Genomic DNA, 20,170 nt, shown 5'->3' with positions numbered 1-20,170 from the left:
TTGATTTTGGATCCCGCGACGCGGATGGTATCAGTCTCTGGGACCACTACTATCTGTCCAGTGATCCTGCCGACCAAGACCGGGTCTGAGGAGCTATTTGGCCCTAGCTGCTTGCTAGCTGCCTATCGAGCTAGCAGGGTTTTCTTGAGGGCTCGAACGCAGCCCGCGACGCGGTTAGCCGTAGTAGCTGGGACCGCGGATTGTCCCTGGGCTTGTGGCTGTCTAGATTCCTGTTGTTTGTGGTTTTCAATCTTCCCTGTGACCTGCCCTGTCTAAAACTGTGAGAAGTAGCACCACGTTACTAACCCCCCTCCCCCCCCCCCCAGTTTGATTCAAAGGGTCGTAGGTCATGTTAGAGTTTGTTTACAGTGTTTATCAAAGAGATGCAATTTGCATATCCGGTATTAGTTATTCACCAGAGAGTCTGTTATTATGGGTCCCGATGGATGGAATGTGTGTGTGTGTGTGTGTGTGTGTGTGTGTGTGTGTGTGTGTGTGTGTGTGTGTGTGTGTGTGTGTGTGTGTGTGTGTGTGTGTGTGTGTGTGTGTGTGTGTGTGTGTGTGTGTGTGTGTGTGTGTGTGTGTGTGTGTGTGTGTGTGTGTGTGTGTGTTTAAAGAGTGATTTTCCCAGAGTTTCAGGATTCATTATGATCCTCATCCTTTATTCATTAAGTTACCAAACACACACACACACACACACACACACACACACCTAACAAGTCATGTGTGATTGAATATAAAGTCCTTCACCATGTTGTCCATGTTAAGCACTAGACCGGCGGATAAGCCCCGCCTCTGGGTTGGCATCCATTCCAAACGGGTTAACACTGTACTGGGTTAACACTGTACTGGGTTAACACTGTACTGGGTTAACACTGTACTGGGTTAACACTGTACTGGGTTGGGACTGTACTGGGTTAACACTGTACTGGGTTAACACTGTACTGGGTTGGGACTGTACTGGGTTAACACTGTACTGGGTTGGGACTGTACTGGGTTGGGACTGTACTGGGTTAACACTGTACTGGGTTAACACTGTACTGGGTTGGGACTGTACTGGGTTGGGACTGTACTGGGTTAACACTGTACTGGGTTGGGACTGTACTGGGTTGGGACTGTACTGGGTTGGGACTGTACTGGGTTAACACTGTACTGGGTTGGGACTGTACTGGGTTGGGACTGTACTGGGTTGGGACTGTACTGGGTTAACACTGTACTGGGTTGGGACTGTACTGGGTTGGGACTGTACTGGGTTAACACTGTACTGGGTTGGGACTGTACTGGGTTAACACTGTACTGGGTTGGGACTGTACTGGGTTAACACTGTACTGGGTTAACACTGTACTGGGTTGGGACTGTACTGGGTTGGGACTGTACTGGGTTAACACTGTACTGGGTTGGGACTGTACTGGGTTAACACTGTACTGGGTTGGGACTGTACTGGGTTAACACTGTACTGGGTTAACACTGTACTGGGTTGGGACTGTACTGGGTTGGGACTGTACTGGGTTAACACTGTACTGGGTTGGGACTGTACTGGGTTAACACTGTACTGGGTTAACACTGTACTGGGTTAACACTGTACTGGGTTGGGACTGTACTGGGTTAACACTGTACTGGGTTAACACTGTACTGGTTTAACACTGTACTGGGTTGGGACTGTACTGGGTTAACACTGTACTGGGTTGGGACTGTACTGGGTTAACACTGTACTGGGTTAACACTGTACTGGGTTAACACTGTACTGGGTTAACACTGTACTGGGTTGGGACTGTACTGGGTTGGGACTGTACTGGGTGGGACTGTACTGGATTAACACTGTACTGGGTGGGACTGTACTGGGTTAACACTGTACTGGGTTAACACTGTACTGGGTTGGGACTGTACTGGGTTAACACTGTACTGGGTGGGACTGTACTGGGTTAGCACTGTACTGGGTGGGACTGTACTGGGTTAACACTGTACTGGGTTGGGACTGTACTGGGTTGGGACTGTACTGGGTTAACACTGTACTGGGTTAACACTGTACTGGGTGGGACTGTACTGGGTTAACACTGTACTGGGTTAACACTGTACTGGGTTAACACTGTACTGGGTGGGACTGTACTGGGTTAACACTGTACTGGGTTGGGACTGTACTGGGTTGGGACTGTACTGGGTTAACACTGTACTGGGTTAACACTGTACTGGGTTGGGACTGTACTGGGTTAACACTGTACTGGGTTAACACTGTACTGGGTTAACACTGAACTGGTTTAACACTGTACTGGGTTAACACTGTACTGGTTTAACACTGTACTGGGTTAACACTGTGCTGGGTTAACACTGTACTGGGTTAACACTGTACTGGGTTGGGACTGTACTGGGTTGGGACTGTACTGGGTTAACACTGTACTCGGTTGGGACTGCACTGGGTTAACACTGTACTGGTTTGGGACTACACTGGGTTAACACTGTACTGGTTTGGGACTGTACTGGGTTGGGACTGTACTGGGTTAACACTGTACTGGGTTGGGACTGTACTGGGTTAACACTGTACTGGGTTGGGACTGTACTGGGTTAACACTGTACTGGGTTAACACTGTACTGGGTTGGGACTGCACTGGGTTAACACTGTACTGGGTTGGGACTGTACTGGGTTGGGACTGTACTGGGTTAACCCTGTACTGGGTTGGGACTGCAATGGGTTAACACTGTACTGGGTTAACACTGTACTGGGTTAACACTGTACTGGGTTGGGACTGTACTGGGTTAACACTGTACTGGGTTGGGACTGCACTGGGTTAACACTGTACTGGGATGGGACTGTACTGGGTTGGGACTGTACTGGGTTAACACTGTACTGGGTTAACACTGTACTGGGTTGGGACTGTACTGGGTTGGGACTGTACTGGGTTGGGACTGTACTGGGTTAACACTGTACTGGGTTGGGACTGTAATGGGTTTGGACTGTACTGGGTTGGGACTGTACTGGGTTAACACTGTACTGGGTTGGGACTGTACTGGGTTAACACTGTACTGGGTTGGGACTGTACTGGGTTGGGACAGTACTGGGTTGGGACTGTACTGGGTTAACACTGTACTGGGTTAACACTGTACTGGGTTAACACTGTACTGGGTTGGGACTGTACTGGGTTAACACTGTACTGGGTTAACACTGTACTGGGTTAACACTGTACTGGGTTAACACTGTACTGGGTTGGGACTGTACTGGGTTAACACTGTACTGGGTTAACACTGTACTGGGTTGGGACTGTACTGGGTTGGGACTGTACTGGGTTGGGACTGTACTGGGTTAACACTGTACTGGGTTGGGACTGTACTGGGTTAACACTGTACTGGGTTGGGACTGTACTGGGTTAACACTGTACTGGGTTAACACTGTACTGGGTTAACACTGTACTGGGTTGGGACTGTACTGGGTTAACACTGTACTGGGTTAACACTGTACTGGGTTGGGACTGTACTGGGTTAACACTGTACTGGGTTGGGACTGTACTGGGTTAACACTGTACTGGGTTGGGACTGTACTTGGTTAACACTGTACTGGGTTGGGACTGTACTTGGTTAACACTGTACTGGGTTGGGACTGTACTGGGTTAACACTGTACTGGGTTAACACTGTACTGGGTTAACACTGTACTGGGTTAACACTGTACTGGGTTGGGACTGTACTTGGTTAACACTGTACTGGGTTAACACTGTACTGGGTTAACACTGTACTGGGTTAACACTGTACTGGGTTAACACTGTACTGGGTTGGGACTGTACTGGGTTGGGACTGTACTTGGTTAACACTGTACTGGGCTGTGTTGTTGCTAGAAAACATATGTTATGTACCACAAACTGAATGACTTCATGTTATTTTAGAATGAGAAGGCTTTTAAATATGTTTCCTAGTTCCCGGTGAAGTAATGTTGAACCACTGTGCTTGACTTAACGATGTGTTTGTGGTGTTTCTTCTCTCAGGTTCCTACAGAACAACAGTATTCAGACCATCTCCAGTCAAGCCTTCAGTGGACTCTACAAACTAGAGAAACTGTGAGTAATGAGAGACCTCTTTACATCTTACTGAAGACAGACGGGTTGACAGAGAGAGAGAGAGCGGGGTGGGGAAAGAGGGGGAGAGAGAAAGAGAGGTGGGGAGAGGGAGGGAGAGAGAGAGAGATGGGGAGAGAGAGAGAGGGGTGGGGAGAGGGAGGGAGAGAGAGAAAGAGAGATGGGGAGAGAGAGAGAGGGAAAGAGAGAGAAAGAGAGATGGGGAGAGAGAGAGAGAGAGAGATGGGGAGAGAGAGAGGGAGAGAGAAAGAGAGATGGGAGAGAGAGAGAGAGAGAGAGAGGGAGAGAGAAAGAGAGAGAGATGGAGAGAGAGAGGGAGAGAGAAAGAGAGATCGGGAGAGAGAGAGAGAGAGAGAGAGAGAGAGAGCGAGAAAGGGAGAGAGAAAGAGAGATGGGGAGAGAGAGAGAAAGAGAGGTGGGGAGAGAGAGAGAGAGAGAGGGAGAGGTAGAGGGAGAGAGAGAGAGCGAGAAAGGGAGAGAGAAAGAGAGATGGGGAGAGAGAGAGAAAGAGAGGTGGGGAGAGAGAGAGAAAGAGAGGTGGGGAGAGAGAGAGAGAGAGAGAGAGGGAGAGGGAGAGGGAGAGAGAGAGAGCGAGAAAGGGAGAGAGAAAGAGAGATGGGGAGAGAGAGAGAAAGAGAGGTGGGGAGAGAGAGGGAGGGGTCGACAGAGGAAAGAGAGAGAAGGGGGGAGGGAATGTAAACATGTGTTTCCCATGCCAATAAAATCATTTGAATTTATTTAGAGAGACATACTGTACTGGGTTTACAACAATACCGTTTTCTGTTGATAAAGACAGAACTGCTGTTTCAGAGAATGTGTTTGCGGGTGTTCTTCCTTTACATATTCATTTACATATTCATTTACATATATGTATATTCCTATGGTCACCAAGAAGGGCCTACAGCCTAGATCTGTCCCCAACCAAGGAGGGCCTACAGCCTAGATCTGTCCCCAACCAAGGAGGGTCTACAGCCTAGATCTGTCCCCAACCAAGGAGGGTCTACAGCCTAGATCTGTCCCCAACCAAGGAGGGTCTACAGCCTAGATCTGTCCCCAACCAAGGAGGGTCTACAGCCTAGATCTGTCCCCAACCAAGGAGGGTCTACAGCCTAGATCTGTCCCCAACCAAGGAGGGTCTACAGCCTAGATCTGTCCCCAACCAAGGAGGGTCTACAGCCTAGATCTGTCCCCAACCAAGGAGGGTCTACAGCCTAGATCTGTCCCCAACCAAGGAGGGTCTACAGCCTAGATCTGTCCCCAACCAAGGAGGGTCTACAGCCTAGATCTGTCCCCAACCAAGGAGGGTCTACAGCCTAGATCTGTCCCCAACCAAGGAGGGTCTACAGCCTAGATCTGTCCCCAACCAAGGAGGGTCTACAGCCTAGATCTGTCCCCAACCAAGGAGGGTCTACAGCCTAGATCTGTCCCCAACCAAGGAGGGCCTAGAGCCTAGATCTGTCCCCAACCAAGGACGGCCTACAGCAGCACCTAGATCATCTGCACAGATTCTGCCAGACCTGGGCCCTGACAGTAAATCTCAGTAAGACCAAAATAATGGTGTTCCAAAAAAGGTTCAGTTGCCAGGACCACAAATACAAATTCCATCTAGACACCGTTGCCCTAGAGCACAAAATAAATTATACATACCTCGGCCTAAACATCAGCACCACAGGTAACTTCCAAAAAGCTGTGAACGATCTGAGAGACAAGGCAAGAAGGGCATTCTATGCCATCAAAAGGAACATCAAATTCAACATACCAATTAGGATCTGGCTAAAAATACATGATTCAGTTATAAAACCCATTGTCCTTTAAGTACAACGTAAAACACCAAAAAGGTAATGCAGAGCCGAATTAGGCCGATACCCAGAAAATAGTCGTTAAATTCTACAACCACCTAAAAGGAAGCGATTCCCAAACCTTCCATAACAAAGCCATCACCTACAGAGAGATGAACCTGGAGAAGAGTCCCCTAAGCAAGCTGGTCCTAGGGCTCTGTTCACAAACACAAACACACCCCACAGAGCCCCAGGACAACAGCACAGTTAGACCCAACCAAATCATGAGAAAACAAAAAGATAATTACTTGACACATTGGAAAGAATTAACAAAAAAACAGAGCAAACTAGAATGCTATTTGGCCCTAAACAGAGAGTATACAGTGGCAGAATACCTGACCACTGTGACTGACCCAAACTTAAAGAAAGCTTTGACTATGTACAGACTCAGTGAGCATAGCCTTGCTATTGAGAAAGGCCGCCGTAGGCAGACATGGCTCTCAAGTGAAGACAGGCTATGTGCACACTGCCCACAAAATGAGGTGGAAACTGAGCTGCACTTCCTAACTTCCTGCCAAATATATGACCATATTAGAGACACATATTTCCCTCAGATTACACAGATCCACAAAGAATTTGAAAACAAATCCAGTCTTGATCAACTCCCATATCTACTGGGTGAAATTCCACAGTGTGCCATCACAGCAGCAAGATTTGTGACCTGTTGTCACAAGAAAAGGTCAACCAGTGAAGAACAAACACCATTGTAAATAAAACCCATAATTATGTTGATTTATTTATTTTTTAATCACCTTTATTTAACCAGGTAGGCCAGTTGAGTACAAATTCTCATTTACAACTGTGACCTGGCCAAGATAAAGCAAAGCAATGTGACACACACAACAACACAGAGTTACACAAGGAATAAACAAACGTACAGTCAATAACACAATAGAAAAATCTATATACAGTGAGTGCAAATGAAGTAAGGAGGTAAGGCAATGAATAGTTGCGAAGTAATTACAATTTAGCAAATTAACACTGGAGTGATAGATGTGCAGATAATGATGTGCAAGTAGAAATACTGGTGTGAAAAAAGTAAATAAACACAATATGGGGATGAGGTAGTTGGATTGGATGGGCTATTTACAGATGGGCTATGTACAGCTGCATCGATCGGTTAGCTGCTCAGATAGCTGATGTTTAAAGTTAGTGAGGGAGATATAAGTCTCCTTGTGTGAGAAGTCTGTCTATCTGTCTGTCTGTCTGTCTGTCTGTCTGTCTGTCTTTCCGTCTTTCCGTCTGTCTTTCCGTCTGTCTTTCCGTCTGTCTTTCCGTCTGTCTTTCCGTCTGTCTTTCCGTCTGTCTTTCCGTCCGTCTTTCCGTCCGTCTTTCCGTCCGTCTTTCCGTCCGTCCGTCCGTCCGTCCGTCCGTCCCTCTCTGATGATAGATACTGCAGTTGTTCCTGTAAGTCTACTTTATCAGTGGAATGAAACACTCGTCATTTGGACATAAAAGTAAAGTACCAGATGACCAACAGGAGGCAGTTAAATATCTCACTAAATAACAACAGTTAGCCCTCTCATATTATTATCTGATAGCGTATAGCCATAAAGCATGTACCAGCCCAGACGCACAGTAATGGCAATATCCTCTCTCCATAAAGCATGGCTTAAACTAGACTGTGCGTCAGCTTTAACATACAGGCTGTAAATACAGTCTGGAGATGTGACTCAAAGGTCACCCGATTCCCTATATAGTTTAATGGAGTACTGGCTGAATGACAACAGACACAGAATATAATAAGGAATTGTATTGATTAGTTTTGGGGAACGTTCACCAGACCTCGTCACTGATGACAAGTTGCCTAGCACACCCCCCTCCTCTATTCTCCCCCTTCCTCTATTCTCCCCCCTCCTAGCACCCCCCCTCTATTCTCCCCCCTCCTAGCACACCCCCCTCCTAGCACACCCCCCATGTACGAGGCATTCAGAAAAGTATTCAGACCCCTTGACTTTTTCAACATTTTGTGACATTACAGCCTTATTCTAAAATTGATTAAATCTTTGTTTTCCCTCATCAATCTACACACGATACCCCATAATGACATCACAATACCCCATAATGACATCACAATACCCCATAATGACATCACATTACCCCATAATGACATCACAATGCCCCATAATGACAAAGCAAAAACAGGTTTTTAGACATTTTTGCAAATTTATTAAAAATAAAAACCAGAAATACATAATTAATCAGATCCTTTGCTATGAGACTTGAAATTGAGCTCGGGTGCATCCTGTTTCCATTGATCATCCTTGATGTTTCTATAACTTGATTGGAGTCCACCTGTGGTAAATTCAATTGATTGGACATGATTTGGAAAGGTGCACACCTGTCTATATAAGGTCCCACAGTTGACAGTGCATATCTGAGCAAAAATCAAGACATGAGGTCGAAGGAATTGTCCGTAGACTACCGAGACAGGATTGTGTCGAGGCACAGATTTGGGGAAGGGTACCAAAACGTTTCTGCAGCATTAAAGGTCCCCAAGAACACAGTGGCCTCCATCATTCTTAAATGATGTTCAGATCCACCAAGACGCTTCCTAGAGCTGGCCACCTGGTCAAACTGAGCAATTGGGGAGAAGGTCCTTAGTCAGGGAGGTAACCAAGAACCCGATGGTCACTCTGAGCTCCAGAGTTCCTCTGTAGAGATAGGAGAACCTTCCAGAAGGACAACCATCTCTGCAGCACTCCACCAATCAGGCCTTTATGGTAGAGTGGCCAGACTGAGACTGAAGCCACTCCTCAGTAAAAGGCACGACAGCTCATTTTGAGTTTTCCAAATGGCACCCAAAGACTCTCAGATCATGAGAAACAAGATTATCTGGTCTGATGAAACCATTAACTCTTTGGCCTGAATGCCAAGCGTCACGTCTGGAGGAAACCTGGAACAATCCTTACGGTGAAGCATGGTGGTGGCAGCATCATGCTGTGGGGATGTTTTTCAGCGGTGGGGACTTGGAGATTAGTCAGGATCGAGGGAAAGATGAACGGAGCAAAGTACAGAGAGATCCTTGATGAAAACCTGCATTTGGCCTAGATGCAAAGTTATATACTTTGTAGAATCTCAAATTCAAAATATATTCTGATTTGTATCACACTTTTTTGTTTACTAAACGATTCCACGTGTTATTTCATAGTTTTGATGTCTTCACTTTTGCAATGTAGAAAATAGTAAAAATAATTAAAAACCCTTGAATGAGTAGGTGTGTCCAAACCTTTGACTGGTACTGTAGGTTAACATTCTATTGTTTGCAAGAATGTTTTATAACAATTTAAATTAAACTCTTTTGAATCCAGCGTTGTTTTGTGTATTCATGCCATGGAATCGGTACATCGAAAATCTCTTCCTAACTATTTGATTCTGTCACTGTTTGTTGAGAGGTGGAGGGAGGAGGGAGGATGTTCTCATATGTTTATCTGTTGTGTAGAAGGATTAACGTTCATTAATAGATGTTTTCCTCTCTCTCTCTCTCTCTCTCTCTCTCTCTCTCTCTCTCTCTCTCTCTCTCTCTCTCTCTCTCTCTCTCTCTCTCTCTCTCTCTCTCTCTCTCTCTCTCTCTCTCTCTCTCTCTCTCTCTCTCTCTCTCTCTCTCTCTGTCTGTCTGTCTGTCTGTCTGTCTGTCTGTCTGTCTGTCTGTCTGTCTGTCTGTCTCTCTCTCTCTCTCTCTGTCTCTCTCTGTCTTTCTGTCTCTTTCTGTCTCTCTGTCTCTCTCTGTCTCTCTGTCTCTGTCTCTCTCTCTGTCTCTCTCTCTCTGTTTCTCTGTCTCTGTTTCTCTGTCTCTCTGTCTCTCTCTCTCTGTCTCTCTCTCTCTCTGTCTCTCTCTCTCTCTGTCTCTCTCTCTCTGTCTCTCTGTCTCTCTGTCTCTCTCTCTCTCCTTCTCAGGTTTCTTAGTGTGAACTCCATTTCATCTCTCAAACTGGGTGTGTTCAGTGATCTCCGTAATTTATGGTGGCTGTAAGTACAAAGCCGAAACACACACACACACACACACGTTTTACTATCCTTGTGGGGACCAAACAATTGATTCCATTCAAAATCCAATCCCCTAACTCTTAACCTAACCTTAACCCTAAACCTATCCCCAAACCCTAACCCTTAACCTATCCCCAAACCCTAACCCTTAACCTATCCCCAAACCCTAACCCTTAACCTATCCCCAAACCCTAACCCTTAACCTATCCCCAAACCCTAACCCTTAACCTATCCCCAAACCCTAACCCTTAACCTATCCCCAAACCCTAACCCTTAAGCTATCCCCAAACCCTAACCCTTAACCTATCCCCAAACCCTAACCCTTAACCTATCCCCAAACCCTAACCCTTAACCTATCCCCAAACCCTAACCCTAACCCTTAACCTATCCCAAACCCTAACCCTAACCCTTAACCTATCCCCAAACCCTAACCCTAACCTTAACCCTAAACCTATCCCCTAACCCTAACCCTAAACCTATCCCCAAACCCTAACCCTTAACCTATCCCCAAACCCTAACCCTAACCCTTAACCTATCCCCTAACCCTAACCCGTAACCTATCCCCAAACCCTAACCCTAACCCGTAACCTATCCCCAAACCTTAACCCTAACCCCTACCCTAACCTTAACCCTTAACCTATCCCCTAACCCTAACCCGTAACCTATCCCCAAACCTTAACCCTAACCCTTACCCTATCCTTAACCCTAAACCTTCCCCAAACCTTAACCCTTAACCTATCCCCTAACCCTAAACCTATCCCCTAACCCTAAACCTATCCCCTAACCCTTAACCTATCCCCAAACCCTAACCCTAACCCTTAACCTATCCCCAAACCCTAACCCTATCCCCTAACCCTAACCCTTAACCTATCCGCAAACCCTAAACCTATCCCCAAACCCTAACCCTAACCCTAAACCTATCCCCAAACCCTAACCCTTAACCTGTCCCCAAACCCTAAACCTATCCCCAAACCTTAACCCTAAACCTATCCCCAACCCAAACCCTAACCCTTAACCTATCCACTAACCTTAACCCTTAACCTATCCCCAAACCCTAACCCTAACCCTTAACCTATCCCCAAACGCAAACCCTAACCCTAAACCTATCCTCAAACCCTAACCCTTAACCTAACCTTAACCCTAAACCTTTCCCCAGACCTTAACCCTAAACCTATACCCAAACCCTAACCCTTAACCAATCCCCAACCCAAACCCTAAACCTATCCCCAAACCCTAACCCTAACCTATCCCCAAACCCTAACCCTTAACCTAACCCTAACCCTAACCCTAAACCTATCCCCAAACCCTAACCCTAACCTATCCCCAAACCCAAACCCTAACCCTAACCCTTAACCTATCCCCAAACCCAAACCCTTAACCTAACCTTAACCCTAAACCTATCCCCAAACCCTAACCCTAACCTATCCCCAAACCCTAACCCTTAACCTAACCTTAACCCTAAACCTATCCCCAAACCCTAACCTTAACCCTAAACCTATCCCTAAACCCTAACCCTTAACCTATCCCCAAACCCTAAACCTAACCTATCCCCAAACCCTAACCCTTAACCTATCCCCAAACCCTAACCCTAACCTATCCCCAAACCCTAACCCTAACCCTAAACCTATCCTCAAACCCTAACCCTAAACCTATCCCCAAACCCTAACCTTAACCCTAAACCTATCCCCAAACCCTAACCCTAAACCTATCCCCAAACACCAACCCGTAACCTATCCTTAACCCTAAACCTTTCCCCTAATGCAGGGAAACTGAAATCTGTCTCACCAAATTTCTATCAGCATGTTAAATGTGCAACCAGAGGGGGAAAAACTCTGGACTTTCTTCCTCACACAGAGACGTGTACACCGCTCTCCCTCATCCTCCATTAGGCAAATCTGACCATAATTCTATCCTCCTGATTCCTGCTTACAAGCAAAAATTAAAGCAGGAAGCACCAGTGACTCGATCAATAAGAAAGTGGTCAGATGAAGCAGATGCTAAGCTACAGGACTGTTTTGCTACCAGAGACTGGAATATGTTCTGGGACTCCTCCAATGGCATTGAGGAGTACACCACATCTGTCATTGGCTTCATCAATAAGTGCATCGAGGGCATCCCTTCCACAGTGACCGTACGTACATACACCAACCAGAAGTCATGGATTACAGGCAACATCCGCACTGAGCTAAAGGCTAGAGTTGCCGCTTTCAAGGAGTGGGACTCTAACCCGGAAGCTTATAAGAAATCCCGCTATGCCCTCTGACAAACATCAAACAGGCAAAGCGTCAATACAGGACTAAGATTGAATATTACTATACCGGCTCCAACACTCATCGGATGTGGCAGGGCTTGCAAACTATTACAGACTACAAAGGGAAGCACAGCCGAGAGCTGCCCAGTGACACGAGCCGACCAGACGAGCTAAACTACTTCTATGCTCGCTTCGAGGCAAATAACACTGAAACATGCATGAGAGCACCAGCTGTTCCAGAAGACTGTGTGATCACGCTTTCCGCAGCCGATGTGAGTAAGATCTTTACACAGGTCAACATTCACAAGGCCGCAGGGCCAGACGGATTACCAGGACGTGTAACAACCTCTCCCTGTCTGAGTCTGTAATACCAACATGTTTAAAGCAGACCACCATAGTCCCTGTGCCCAAGAACACCAAGGTAACCTGCCTAAATGACTACCAACCCGTAGCACTCACGTCTGTTCACGTCTGTTTACATGAAGTGCTTTGAAAGGCTGGTCATGGCTCACATCAACACCATCATCCCAGAAACCCTAGACCCACTCCAATTTGCATTCCACCCTAACAGATCCACAGATCATGCAATCTCTATTGCACTCCACACTGCCCTTTCCCACCTGGACAAAAGGAACACCTATGTGAGAATGCTATTCATTGACTACAGCTCAGCGTTCAACACCATAGTGCCCTCAAAGCTCATCACTAAGCTAAGAACCCTGGACCTAAACACCTCCCTCTGCAACTGGATCCTGGAATTCCTGACGGGCCGCCCCCCAGGTGGTAAGGGTAGGTAACATCACATCCGCTACGCTGATCCTCAACGCAGGGGCCTCTCAAAACAGGGGCTCAATCCCATCCTGTACTCCCTGTTCACTCCCTGTTCACTCATGACTGTACGGCCAGGCACTACTCCAACACCATCATTAAGTTTGCTGATGACACAACGGTGGTTGGCCTGATCACCGACAACGACGTGACAACCTATAGGGAGGAGGTAAGACACCTGGCCGTGTGATGCAAGGGCAACCACTTCTCCCTCAACGTGATCAAGACAAAGGATATGATTGTGGACTACAGGAAAAGGAGGACTGAGCACGCCCCCATTCTCATCGACGGGGTTGTAGTGGAGCAGGTTGAGAGCTTCAAGTTCCTTGGTGTCCACATCACCAACAAATGAACATGGTCAAAGCACACCAAGACAGTTGTGAAGAGGGCAGGACAAAACCTATTCCCCATCAGGAGACTGAAAAGATTTGGCATGGGTCCTCAGATCCTTAAAAGGTTCTACTGCTGCACCATTGAGAGCATCCTGACTGGTTGCATCACTGCCTGGTATGGCAACTGCTCGGCCTCCGACCGCAAGGCACTACAGAGGGTAGTGAGTATGGCCCAGTACATCACTGAGGCCAAGCTTCCTGCCATCTAGGACCTCTATAGCAGGCGGTGTCAGAGGAAGGCCCTAAAAATGTTCAAGCACTCCAGCCACTCTAGTCATAGACTGTTCTCTCTGGAGTGCCAAGTCTAGGTCCAAGAGGCTTCTAAACAGCTTCTATCCCCAAGCCATAAGACTCCTGAACACCTAATCAAATGGCTGCCCAGACTGTTTGCATTGCCCCTCCCCCGCCGATTTAACCCTAACCCTTAACCTAACTTTAAACCTAATCCTATCCCTTGTAGCTTTAATTGTATCTCCCTAACCTTAAACTTAACACCTAAGCATAAAATAAAAAAATGTTCCTTCTTGTCCTCACAAGTATCGAAACACATCTGGTCCCCAGGAGGATAATAAAACAAAAAACACAAGCACTCATAAAACAGACCCACCAACGGATTTGGTCCGTTCTGCAGCTAGCAGATAACGGGAACCAGCTGAGCCCGTATCACCAGATTTATCACGTTACCACACAGGAATGCAGCTCAACATGATCCATTTGATCAAAGCGTCTAGTCATTGTAAAATCCACTATAATAATAACAAGTCCTGCTCGTGGTTATAATCGCTGCAAAAAACAAAACAATGAATGTTTGTTAGCATCTACCTACCGGTGTGCAGATTCATTGTTTTTGTTCACTGTTTTTCACAGTTTGCAAAGTTTGTATAGGATATGCTGAAACTAGTAGACTTGTTTGTGTGTGTTGTCATGACTTGGCTAAAAGCATGATCAGATCTAGCCTGTAGCCAGATAACCAGTAGAGAGGGTAGCCTATTGGCCAGATAGCCAGTAGAGAGGGTAGCCTGTTGGCCAGATAGCCAGTAGAGAGGGTAGCCTGTTGGCCAGATAGCCAGTAGAGAGGGTAGCCTGTTGGCCAGATAGCCAGTAGAGAGGGTAGCCTGTTGGCCAGATAGCCAGTAGAGAGGGTAGCCTGTTGGCCAGATAGCCAGTAGAGAGGGTAGCCTGTTGGCCAGAGAGCCATTAGAGAGGGTAGCCTGTTGGCCAGATAGCCAGTAGAGAGGGTAGCCTGTTGGCCAGATAGCCAGTAGAGAGGGTAGCCTGTTGGCCAGATAGCCAGTAGAGAGGGTAGCCTGTTGGCCAGAGAGCTAGTAGAGAGGGTAGCCTGTTGGCCAGATAGCCAGTAGAGAGGGTAGCCTGTTGACCAGATAGCCAGTAGAGAGGGTAGCCTGTTGGCCAGATAGCCAGTAGAGAGGGTAGCCTGTTGGCCAGATAGCCAGTAGAGAGGGTAGCCTGTTGGCCAGATAGCCAGTAGAGAGAAAGGAGAAGCACCAGTCATCCAACCAATAACACCATATAAACACCAGTCATCCACCCAATAACACCATATAAACACCAGTCATCCACCCAATAACACCATATAAACACCAGTCATCCAACCAATAACACCATATAAACACCAGTCATCCACCAATAACACCATATAAACACCAGTCATCCACCAATAACACCATATAAACACCAGTCATCCACCAATAACACCATATAAACACCAGTCATCCACCAATAACACCATATAAACACCAGTCATCCACCAATAACACCATATTAACACCAGTCATCCACCAATAACACCATATAAACACCAGTCATCCACCAATAACACCATATAAACACCAGTCATCCACCAATAACACCATATAAACACCAGTCATCCACCAATAACACCATATAAACACCAGTCATCCAACCAATAACACCATATAAACACCAGTCATCCAACCAATAACACCATATAAACACCAGTCATCCACCCAATAACACCATATAAACACCAGTCATCCACCAATAACACCATATAAACACCAGTCATCCACCAATAACACCATATAAACACCAGTCATCCACCAATAACACCATATAAACACCAGTCATCCACCAATAACACCATATAAACACCAGTCATCCAACCAATAACACCATATAAACACCAGTCATCCACCAATAACACCATATAAACACCAGTCATCCACCAATAACACCATATAAACACCAGTCATCCAACCAATAACACCATATTAACACCAGTCATCCACCAATAACACCATATAAACACCAGTCATCCACCAATAACACCATATAAACACCAGTCATCCACCCAATAACACCATATAAACACCAGTCATCCACCAATAACACCATATAAACACCAGTCATCCACCAATAACACCATATAAACACCAGTCATCCACCCAATAACACCATATAAACACCAGACATCCACCAATAACACCATATAAACACCAGTCATCCACCCAATAACACCATATAAACACCAGACATCCACCAATAACACCATATAAACACCAGTCATCCACCCAATAACACCATATAAACACCAGTCATCCAACCAATAACACCATATAAACACCAGTCATCCAACCAATAACACCATATAAACACCAGTCATCCAACCAATAACACCTCCTACAATAATAATAATCAGAACAACTTCAGTGGCAATTATAAACCCAGAGATCATTAGATGGTTGATCAAGTGAAAAGGAAGTTGGGTACATTTTAATAAAAAAAAAAAATCAGCTTTATTTTACCAGGTAGGCCAGTTGAGAACAATTTCTCATTTACAACTGCGACCTGGCCAAGATAAAGCAAAGCAGTGCGACACATACAACAATACAGACTTACACATAAACAAATGTACAGTCAATAACACAATAGAAAATAAAAATAGAAAAATCTATTTACAGTGTAAATGTAGAAGAGTAGGGAGGTAGGCAATAAATAGGCCCTAGAGGTGAAAATAATTACAATTTAGTGATAGATAGGCAGATGATTATGTGCACGTGGAGATACTGGGGTGCAAAAGAGCAAGAGGGAAAGTAATAATTTGGGGAGGAGGTAGTTGGGTGGGCTATTTACAGATTGGCTGTGTACAGGTGCAGTGATCGGTAAGCTGCTCTGACAGCTGATGCTTAAAGTTAGAGAGGGAGATATGGCTCTCCAGCTTCAGAGATTTTTGCAATTCGTTCCGGTCATTGGCAGCAGAAAACTGGAAGGAAAGGCGGCCAAAGAGCTTTTTGGCTTTGGGGGTGACCAGTGAAATATACCTGCTGGAGCGCGTGCTACGGGTGGGTGTTGCTATGGTGAAGAGTGAGCTGAGATAAGGCGGGGTTTTACCTAGCAAAGACTTACAGATGACCTGGAGCCAGTGGGTTTGGCGATGGATATGTAGTGAGGGCCAGCGATAGCATACAGGTCGCAGAAGTGGGTAGTATATTGGTGACAAAACGGATGGCACTGTGATAGACTACATCCAGTTTGCTGAGTGCGGGCAGCAATCGGTTGACGAGCATGCATTTAGTTTTACAAGCAGTTGGAGGCCACGGAAGGAGAGTTGTATGGCGTTGAAGCTCGTTTGGAGGTTTGTTAACACAGTGTCCAAAGAAGGGCCAGAAGTATACAGAATGGTGTCGTCTGCGTAGAGGTGGATCAGAGACTCACCAGCAGCAAGAGCGACATCATTGATATATACAGAGAAAAGAATCGGCCCGAGAATTGAACCCTGTGGCACCCCCATAGAGACTGCCAGAGGTCCGGACAACAGGCCCTCCGATTTGACACACTGATTTCCATCTGAGAAGTAGTTGGTGAACCAGGCGAGGCAGTCATTACTAGTACTGTCTCTTATTGATGGCGGATATGATGTCGTTTAGGACCTTGAGCGTGGCTGAGGCAGTCATCAGAGAAACCAAGGCTGTTGAGCCTGCCGATAATCGGGGCTGTGGTTCAAAACAAATAAGCCATTTTTAAAATGTCTCTTAAGCCAATGCACAAGTAATCAATCCATACCGTTTGATAAATAGACAAAACAATTATAATCCATATTCTCAAATGCATACTCCCTTTAAAGCAAATGTCCACACCCGTGCATTTACAGTTCCCAACCACACTGGCGCGAGCGAGGGAGAGCGAGCTATGGTCTTAGCTAGGAACTTCCGGATCGCAGTTGCACTTGTACGTTCGATACAACCGTTGGTTTGTCCGTTAACGCTTCACAACACTGTTGCCAATCCAGTAAATCAACGGTAACAACATTCCCTACAGGGGTCAGACACCTAGTAGAGTAACAACATTCCCTACAGGGGTCAGACACCTAGTGAAGTAACAACATTCCCTACAGGGGTCAGACACCTAGTGAAGTAACAACATTCCCTACAGGGGTCAGACACCTAGTAGAGTAACAACATTCCCTACAGGGGTCAGACACCTAGTAGAGTAACAACATTCCCTACAGGGGTCAGACACCTAGTAGAGTAACAACATTCCCTACAGGGGTCAGACACCTAGTAGAGTAACAACATTCCCTACAGGGGTCAGACACCTAGTAGAGTAACAACATTCCCTACAGGGGTCAGACACCTAGTGAAGTAACAACATTCCCTACAGGGGTCAGACACCTAGTGAAGTAACAACATTCCCTACAGGGGTCAGACACCTAGTAGAGTAACAACATTCCCTACAGGGGTCAGACACCTAGTGGAGTAACAACATTCCCTACAGGGGTCAGACACCTAGTGGAGTAACAACATTCCCTACAGGGGTCAGACACCTAGTGGAGTAACAACATTCCCTACAGGGGTCAGACACCTAGTAGAGTAACAACATTCCCTACAGGGGTCAGACACCTAGTGAAGTAACAACATTCCCTACAGGGGTCAGACACCTAGTAGAGTAACAACATTCCCTACAGGGGTCAGACACCTAGTAGAGTAACAACATTCCCTACAGGGGTCAGACACCTAGTAGAGTAACAACATTCCCTACAGGGGTCAGACACCTAGTAGAGTAACAACATTCCCTACAGGGGTCAGACACCTAGTGAAGTAACAACATTCCCTACAGGGGTCAGACACCTAGTGAAGTAACAACATTCCCTACAGGGGTCAGACACCTAGTAGAGTAACAACATTCCCTACAGGAGTCAGACACCTAGTAGAGTAACAACATTCCCTACAGGGGTCAGACACCTAGTAGAGTAACAACATTCCCTACAGGGGTCAGACACCTAGTAGAGTAACAACATTCCCTACAGGGGTCAGACACCTAGTAGAGTAACAACATTCCCTACAGGAGTCAGACACCTAGTAGAGTAACAACATTCCCTACAGGGGTCAGACACCTAGTAGAGTAACAACATTCCCTACAGGGGTCAGACACCTAGTAGAGTAACAACATTCCCTACAGGGGTCAGACACCTAGTGAAGTAACAACATTCCCTACAGGGGTCAGACACCTAGTAGAGTAACAACATTCCCTACAGGGGTCAGACACCTAGTAGAGTAACAACATTCCCTACAGGGGTCAGACACCTAGTGAAGTAACAACATTCCCTACAGGGGTCAGACACCTAGTAGAGTAACAACATTCCCTACAGGGGTCAGACACCTAGTAGAGTAACAACATTCCCTACAGGGGTCAGACACCTAGTAGAGTAACAACATTCCCTACAGGGGTCAGACACCTAGTAGAGTAACAACATTCCCTACAGGGGTCAGACACCTAGTAGAGTAACAACATTCCCTACAGGGGTCAGACACCTAGTAGAGTAACAACATTCCCTACAGGGGTCAGACACCTAGTAGAGTAACAACATTCCCTACAGGGGTCAGACACCTAGTAGAGTAACAACATTCCCTACAGGGGTCAGACACCTAGTAGAGTAACAACATTCCCTACAGGGGTCAGACACCTAGTAGAGTAACAACATTCCCTACAGGGGTCAGACACCTAGTAGAGTAACAACATTCCCTACAGGGGTCAGACACCTAGTAGAGTAACAACATTCCCTACAGGGGTCAGACACCTAGTAGAGTAACAACATTCCCTACAGGGGTCAGACACCTAGTAGAGTAACAACATTCCCTACAGGGGTCAGACACCTAGTAGAGTAACAACATTCCCTACAGGGGTCAGACACCTAGTGAAGTAACAACATTCCCTACAGGGGTCAGACACCTAGTGAAGTAACAACATTCCCTACAGGGGTCAGACACCTAGTAGAGTAACAACATTCCCTACAGGGGTCAGACACCTAGTGAAGTAACAACATTCCCTACAGGGGTCAGACACCTAGTGAAGTAACAACATTCCCTACAGGGGTCAGACACCTAGTAGAGTAACAACATTCCCTACAGGGGTCAGACACCTAGTGAAGTAACAACATTCCCTACAGGGGTCAGACACCTAGTAGAGTAACAACATTCCCTACAGGGGTCAGACACCTAGTAGAGTAACAACATTCCCTACAGGGGTCAGACACCTAGTAGAGTAACAACATTCCCTACAGGGGTCAGACACCTAGTAGAGTAACAACATTCCCTACAGGGGTCAGACACCTAGTAGAGTAACAACATTCCCTACAGGGGTCAGACACCTAGTAGAGTAACAACATTCCCTACAGGGGTCAGACACCTAGTAGAGTAACAACATTCCCTACAGGGGTCAGACACCTAGTAGAGTAACAACATTCCCTACAGGGGTCAGACACCTAGTAGAGTAACAACATTCCCTACAGGGGTCAGACACCTAGTAGAGTAACAACATTCCCTACAGGGGTCAGA

At 46.3% G+C, this 20,170-nt stretch overlaps 1 protein-coding gene across 1 annotated transcript in view; it reads left to right on the top strand.

Moving 5' to 3' along the window:
* LOC129823233 (relaxin receptor 2-like) overlaps positions 1 to 20,170 on the top strand; it is a 133,196-nt gene that overhangs the window by 30,036 nt on the left and 82,990 nt on the right. The window contains exons 5-6 of the mRNA XM_055882116.1: positions 3,970 to 4,041; positions 9,795 to 9,866. Coding sequence (XP_055738091.1) covers positions 3,970 to 4,041; positions 9,795 to 9,866 — 144 coding nt within the window. The remainder of the gene's footprint in view (positions 1 to 3,969; positions 4,042 to 9,794; positions 9,867 to 20,170) is intronic.

This window comes from Salvelinus fontinalis, chromosome 25 (assembly GCF_029448725.1).
Source record: "Salvelinus fontinalis isolate EN_2023a chromosome 25, ASM2944872v1, whole genome shotgun sequence".
Lineage (NCBI taxonomy): Eukaryota > Metazoa > Chordata > Actinopteri > Salmoniformes > Salmonidae > Salvelinus > Salvelinus fontinalis.
This window is presented reverse-complemented; position numbering and strand designations above follow the sequence as displayed.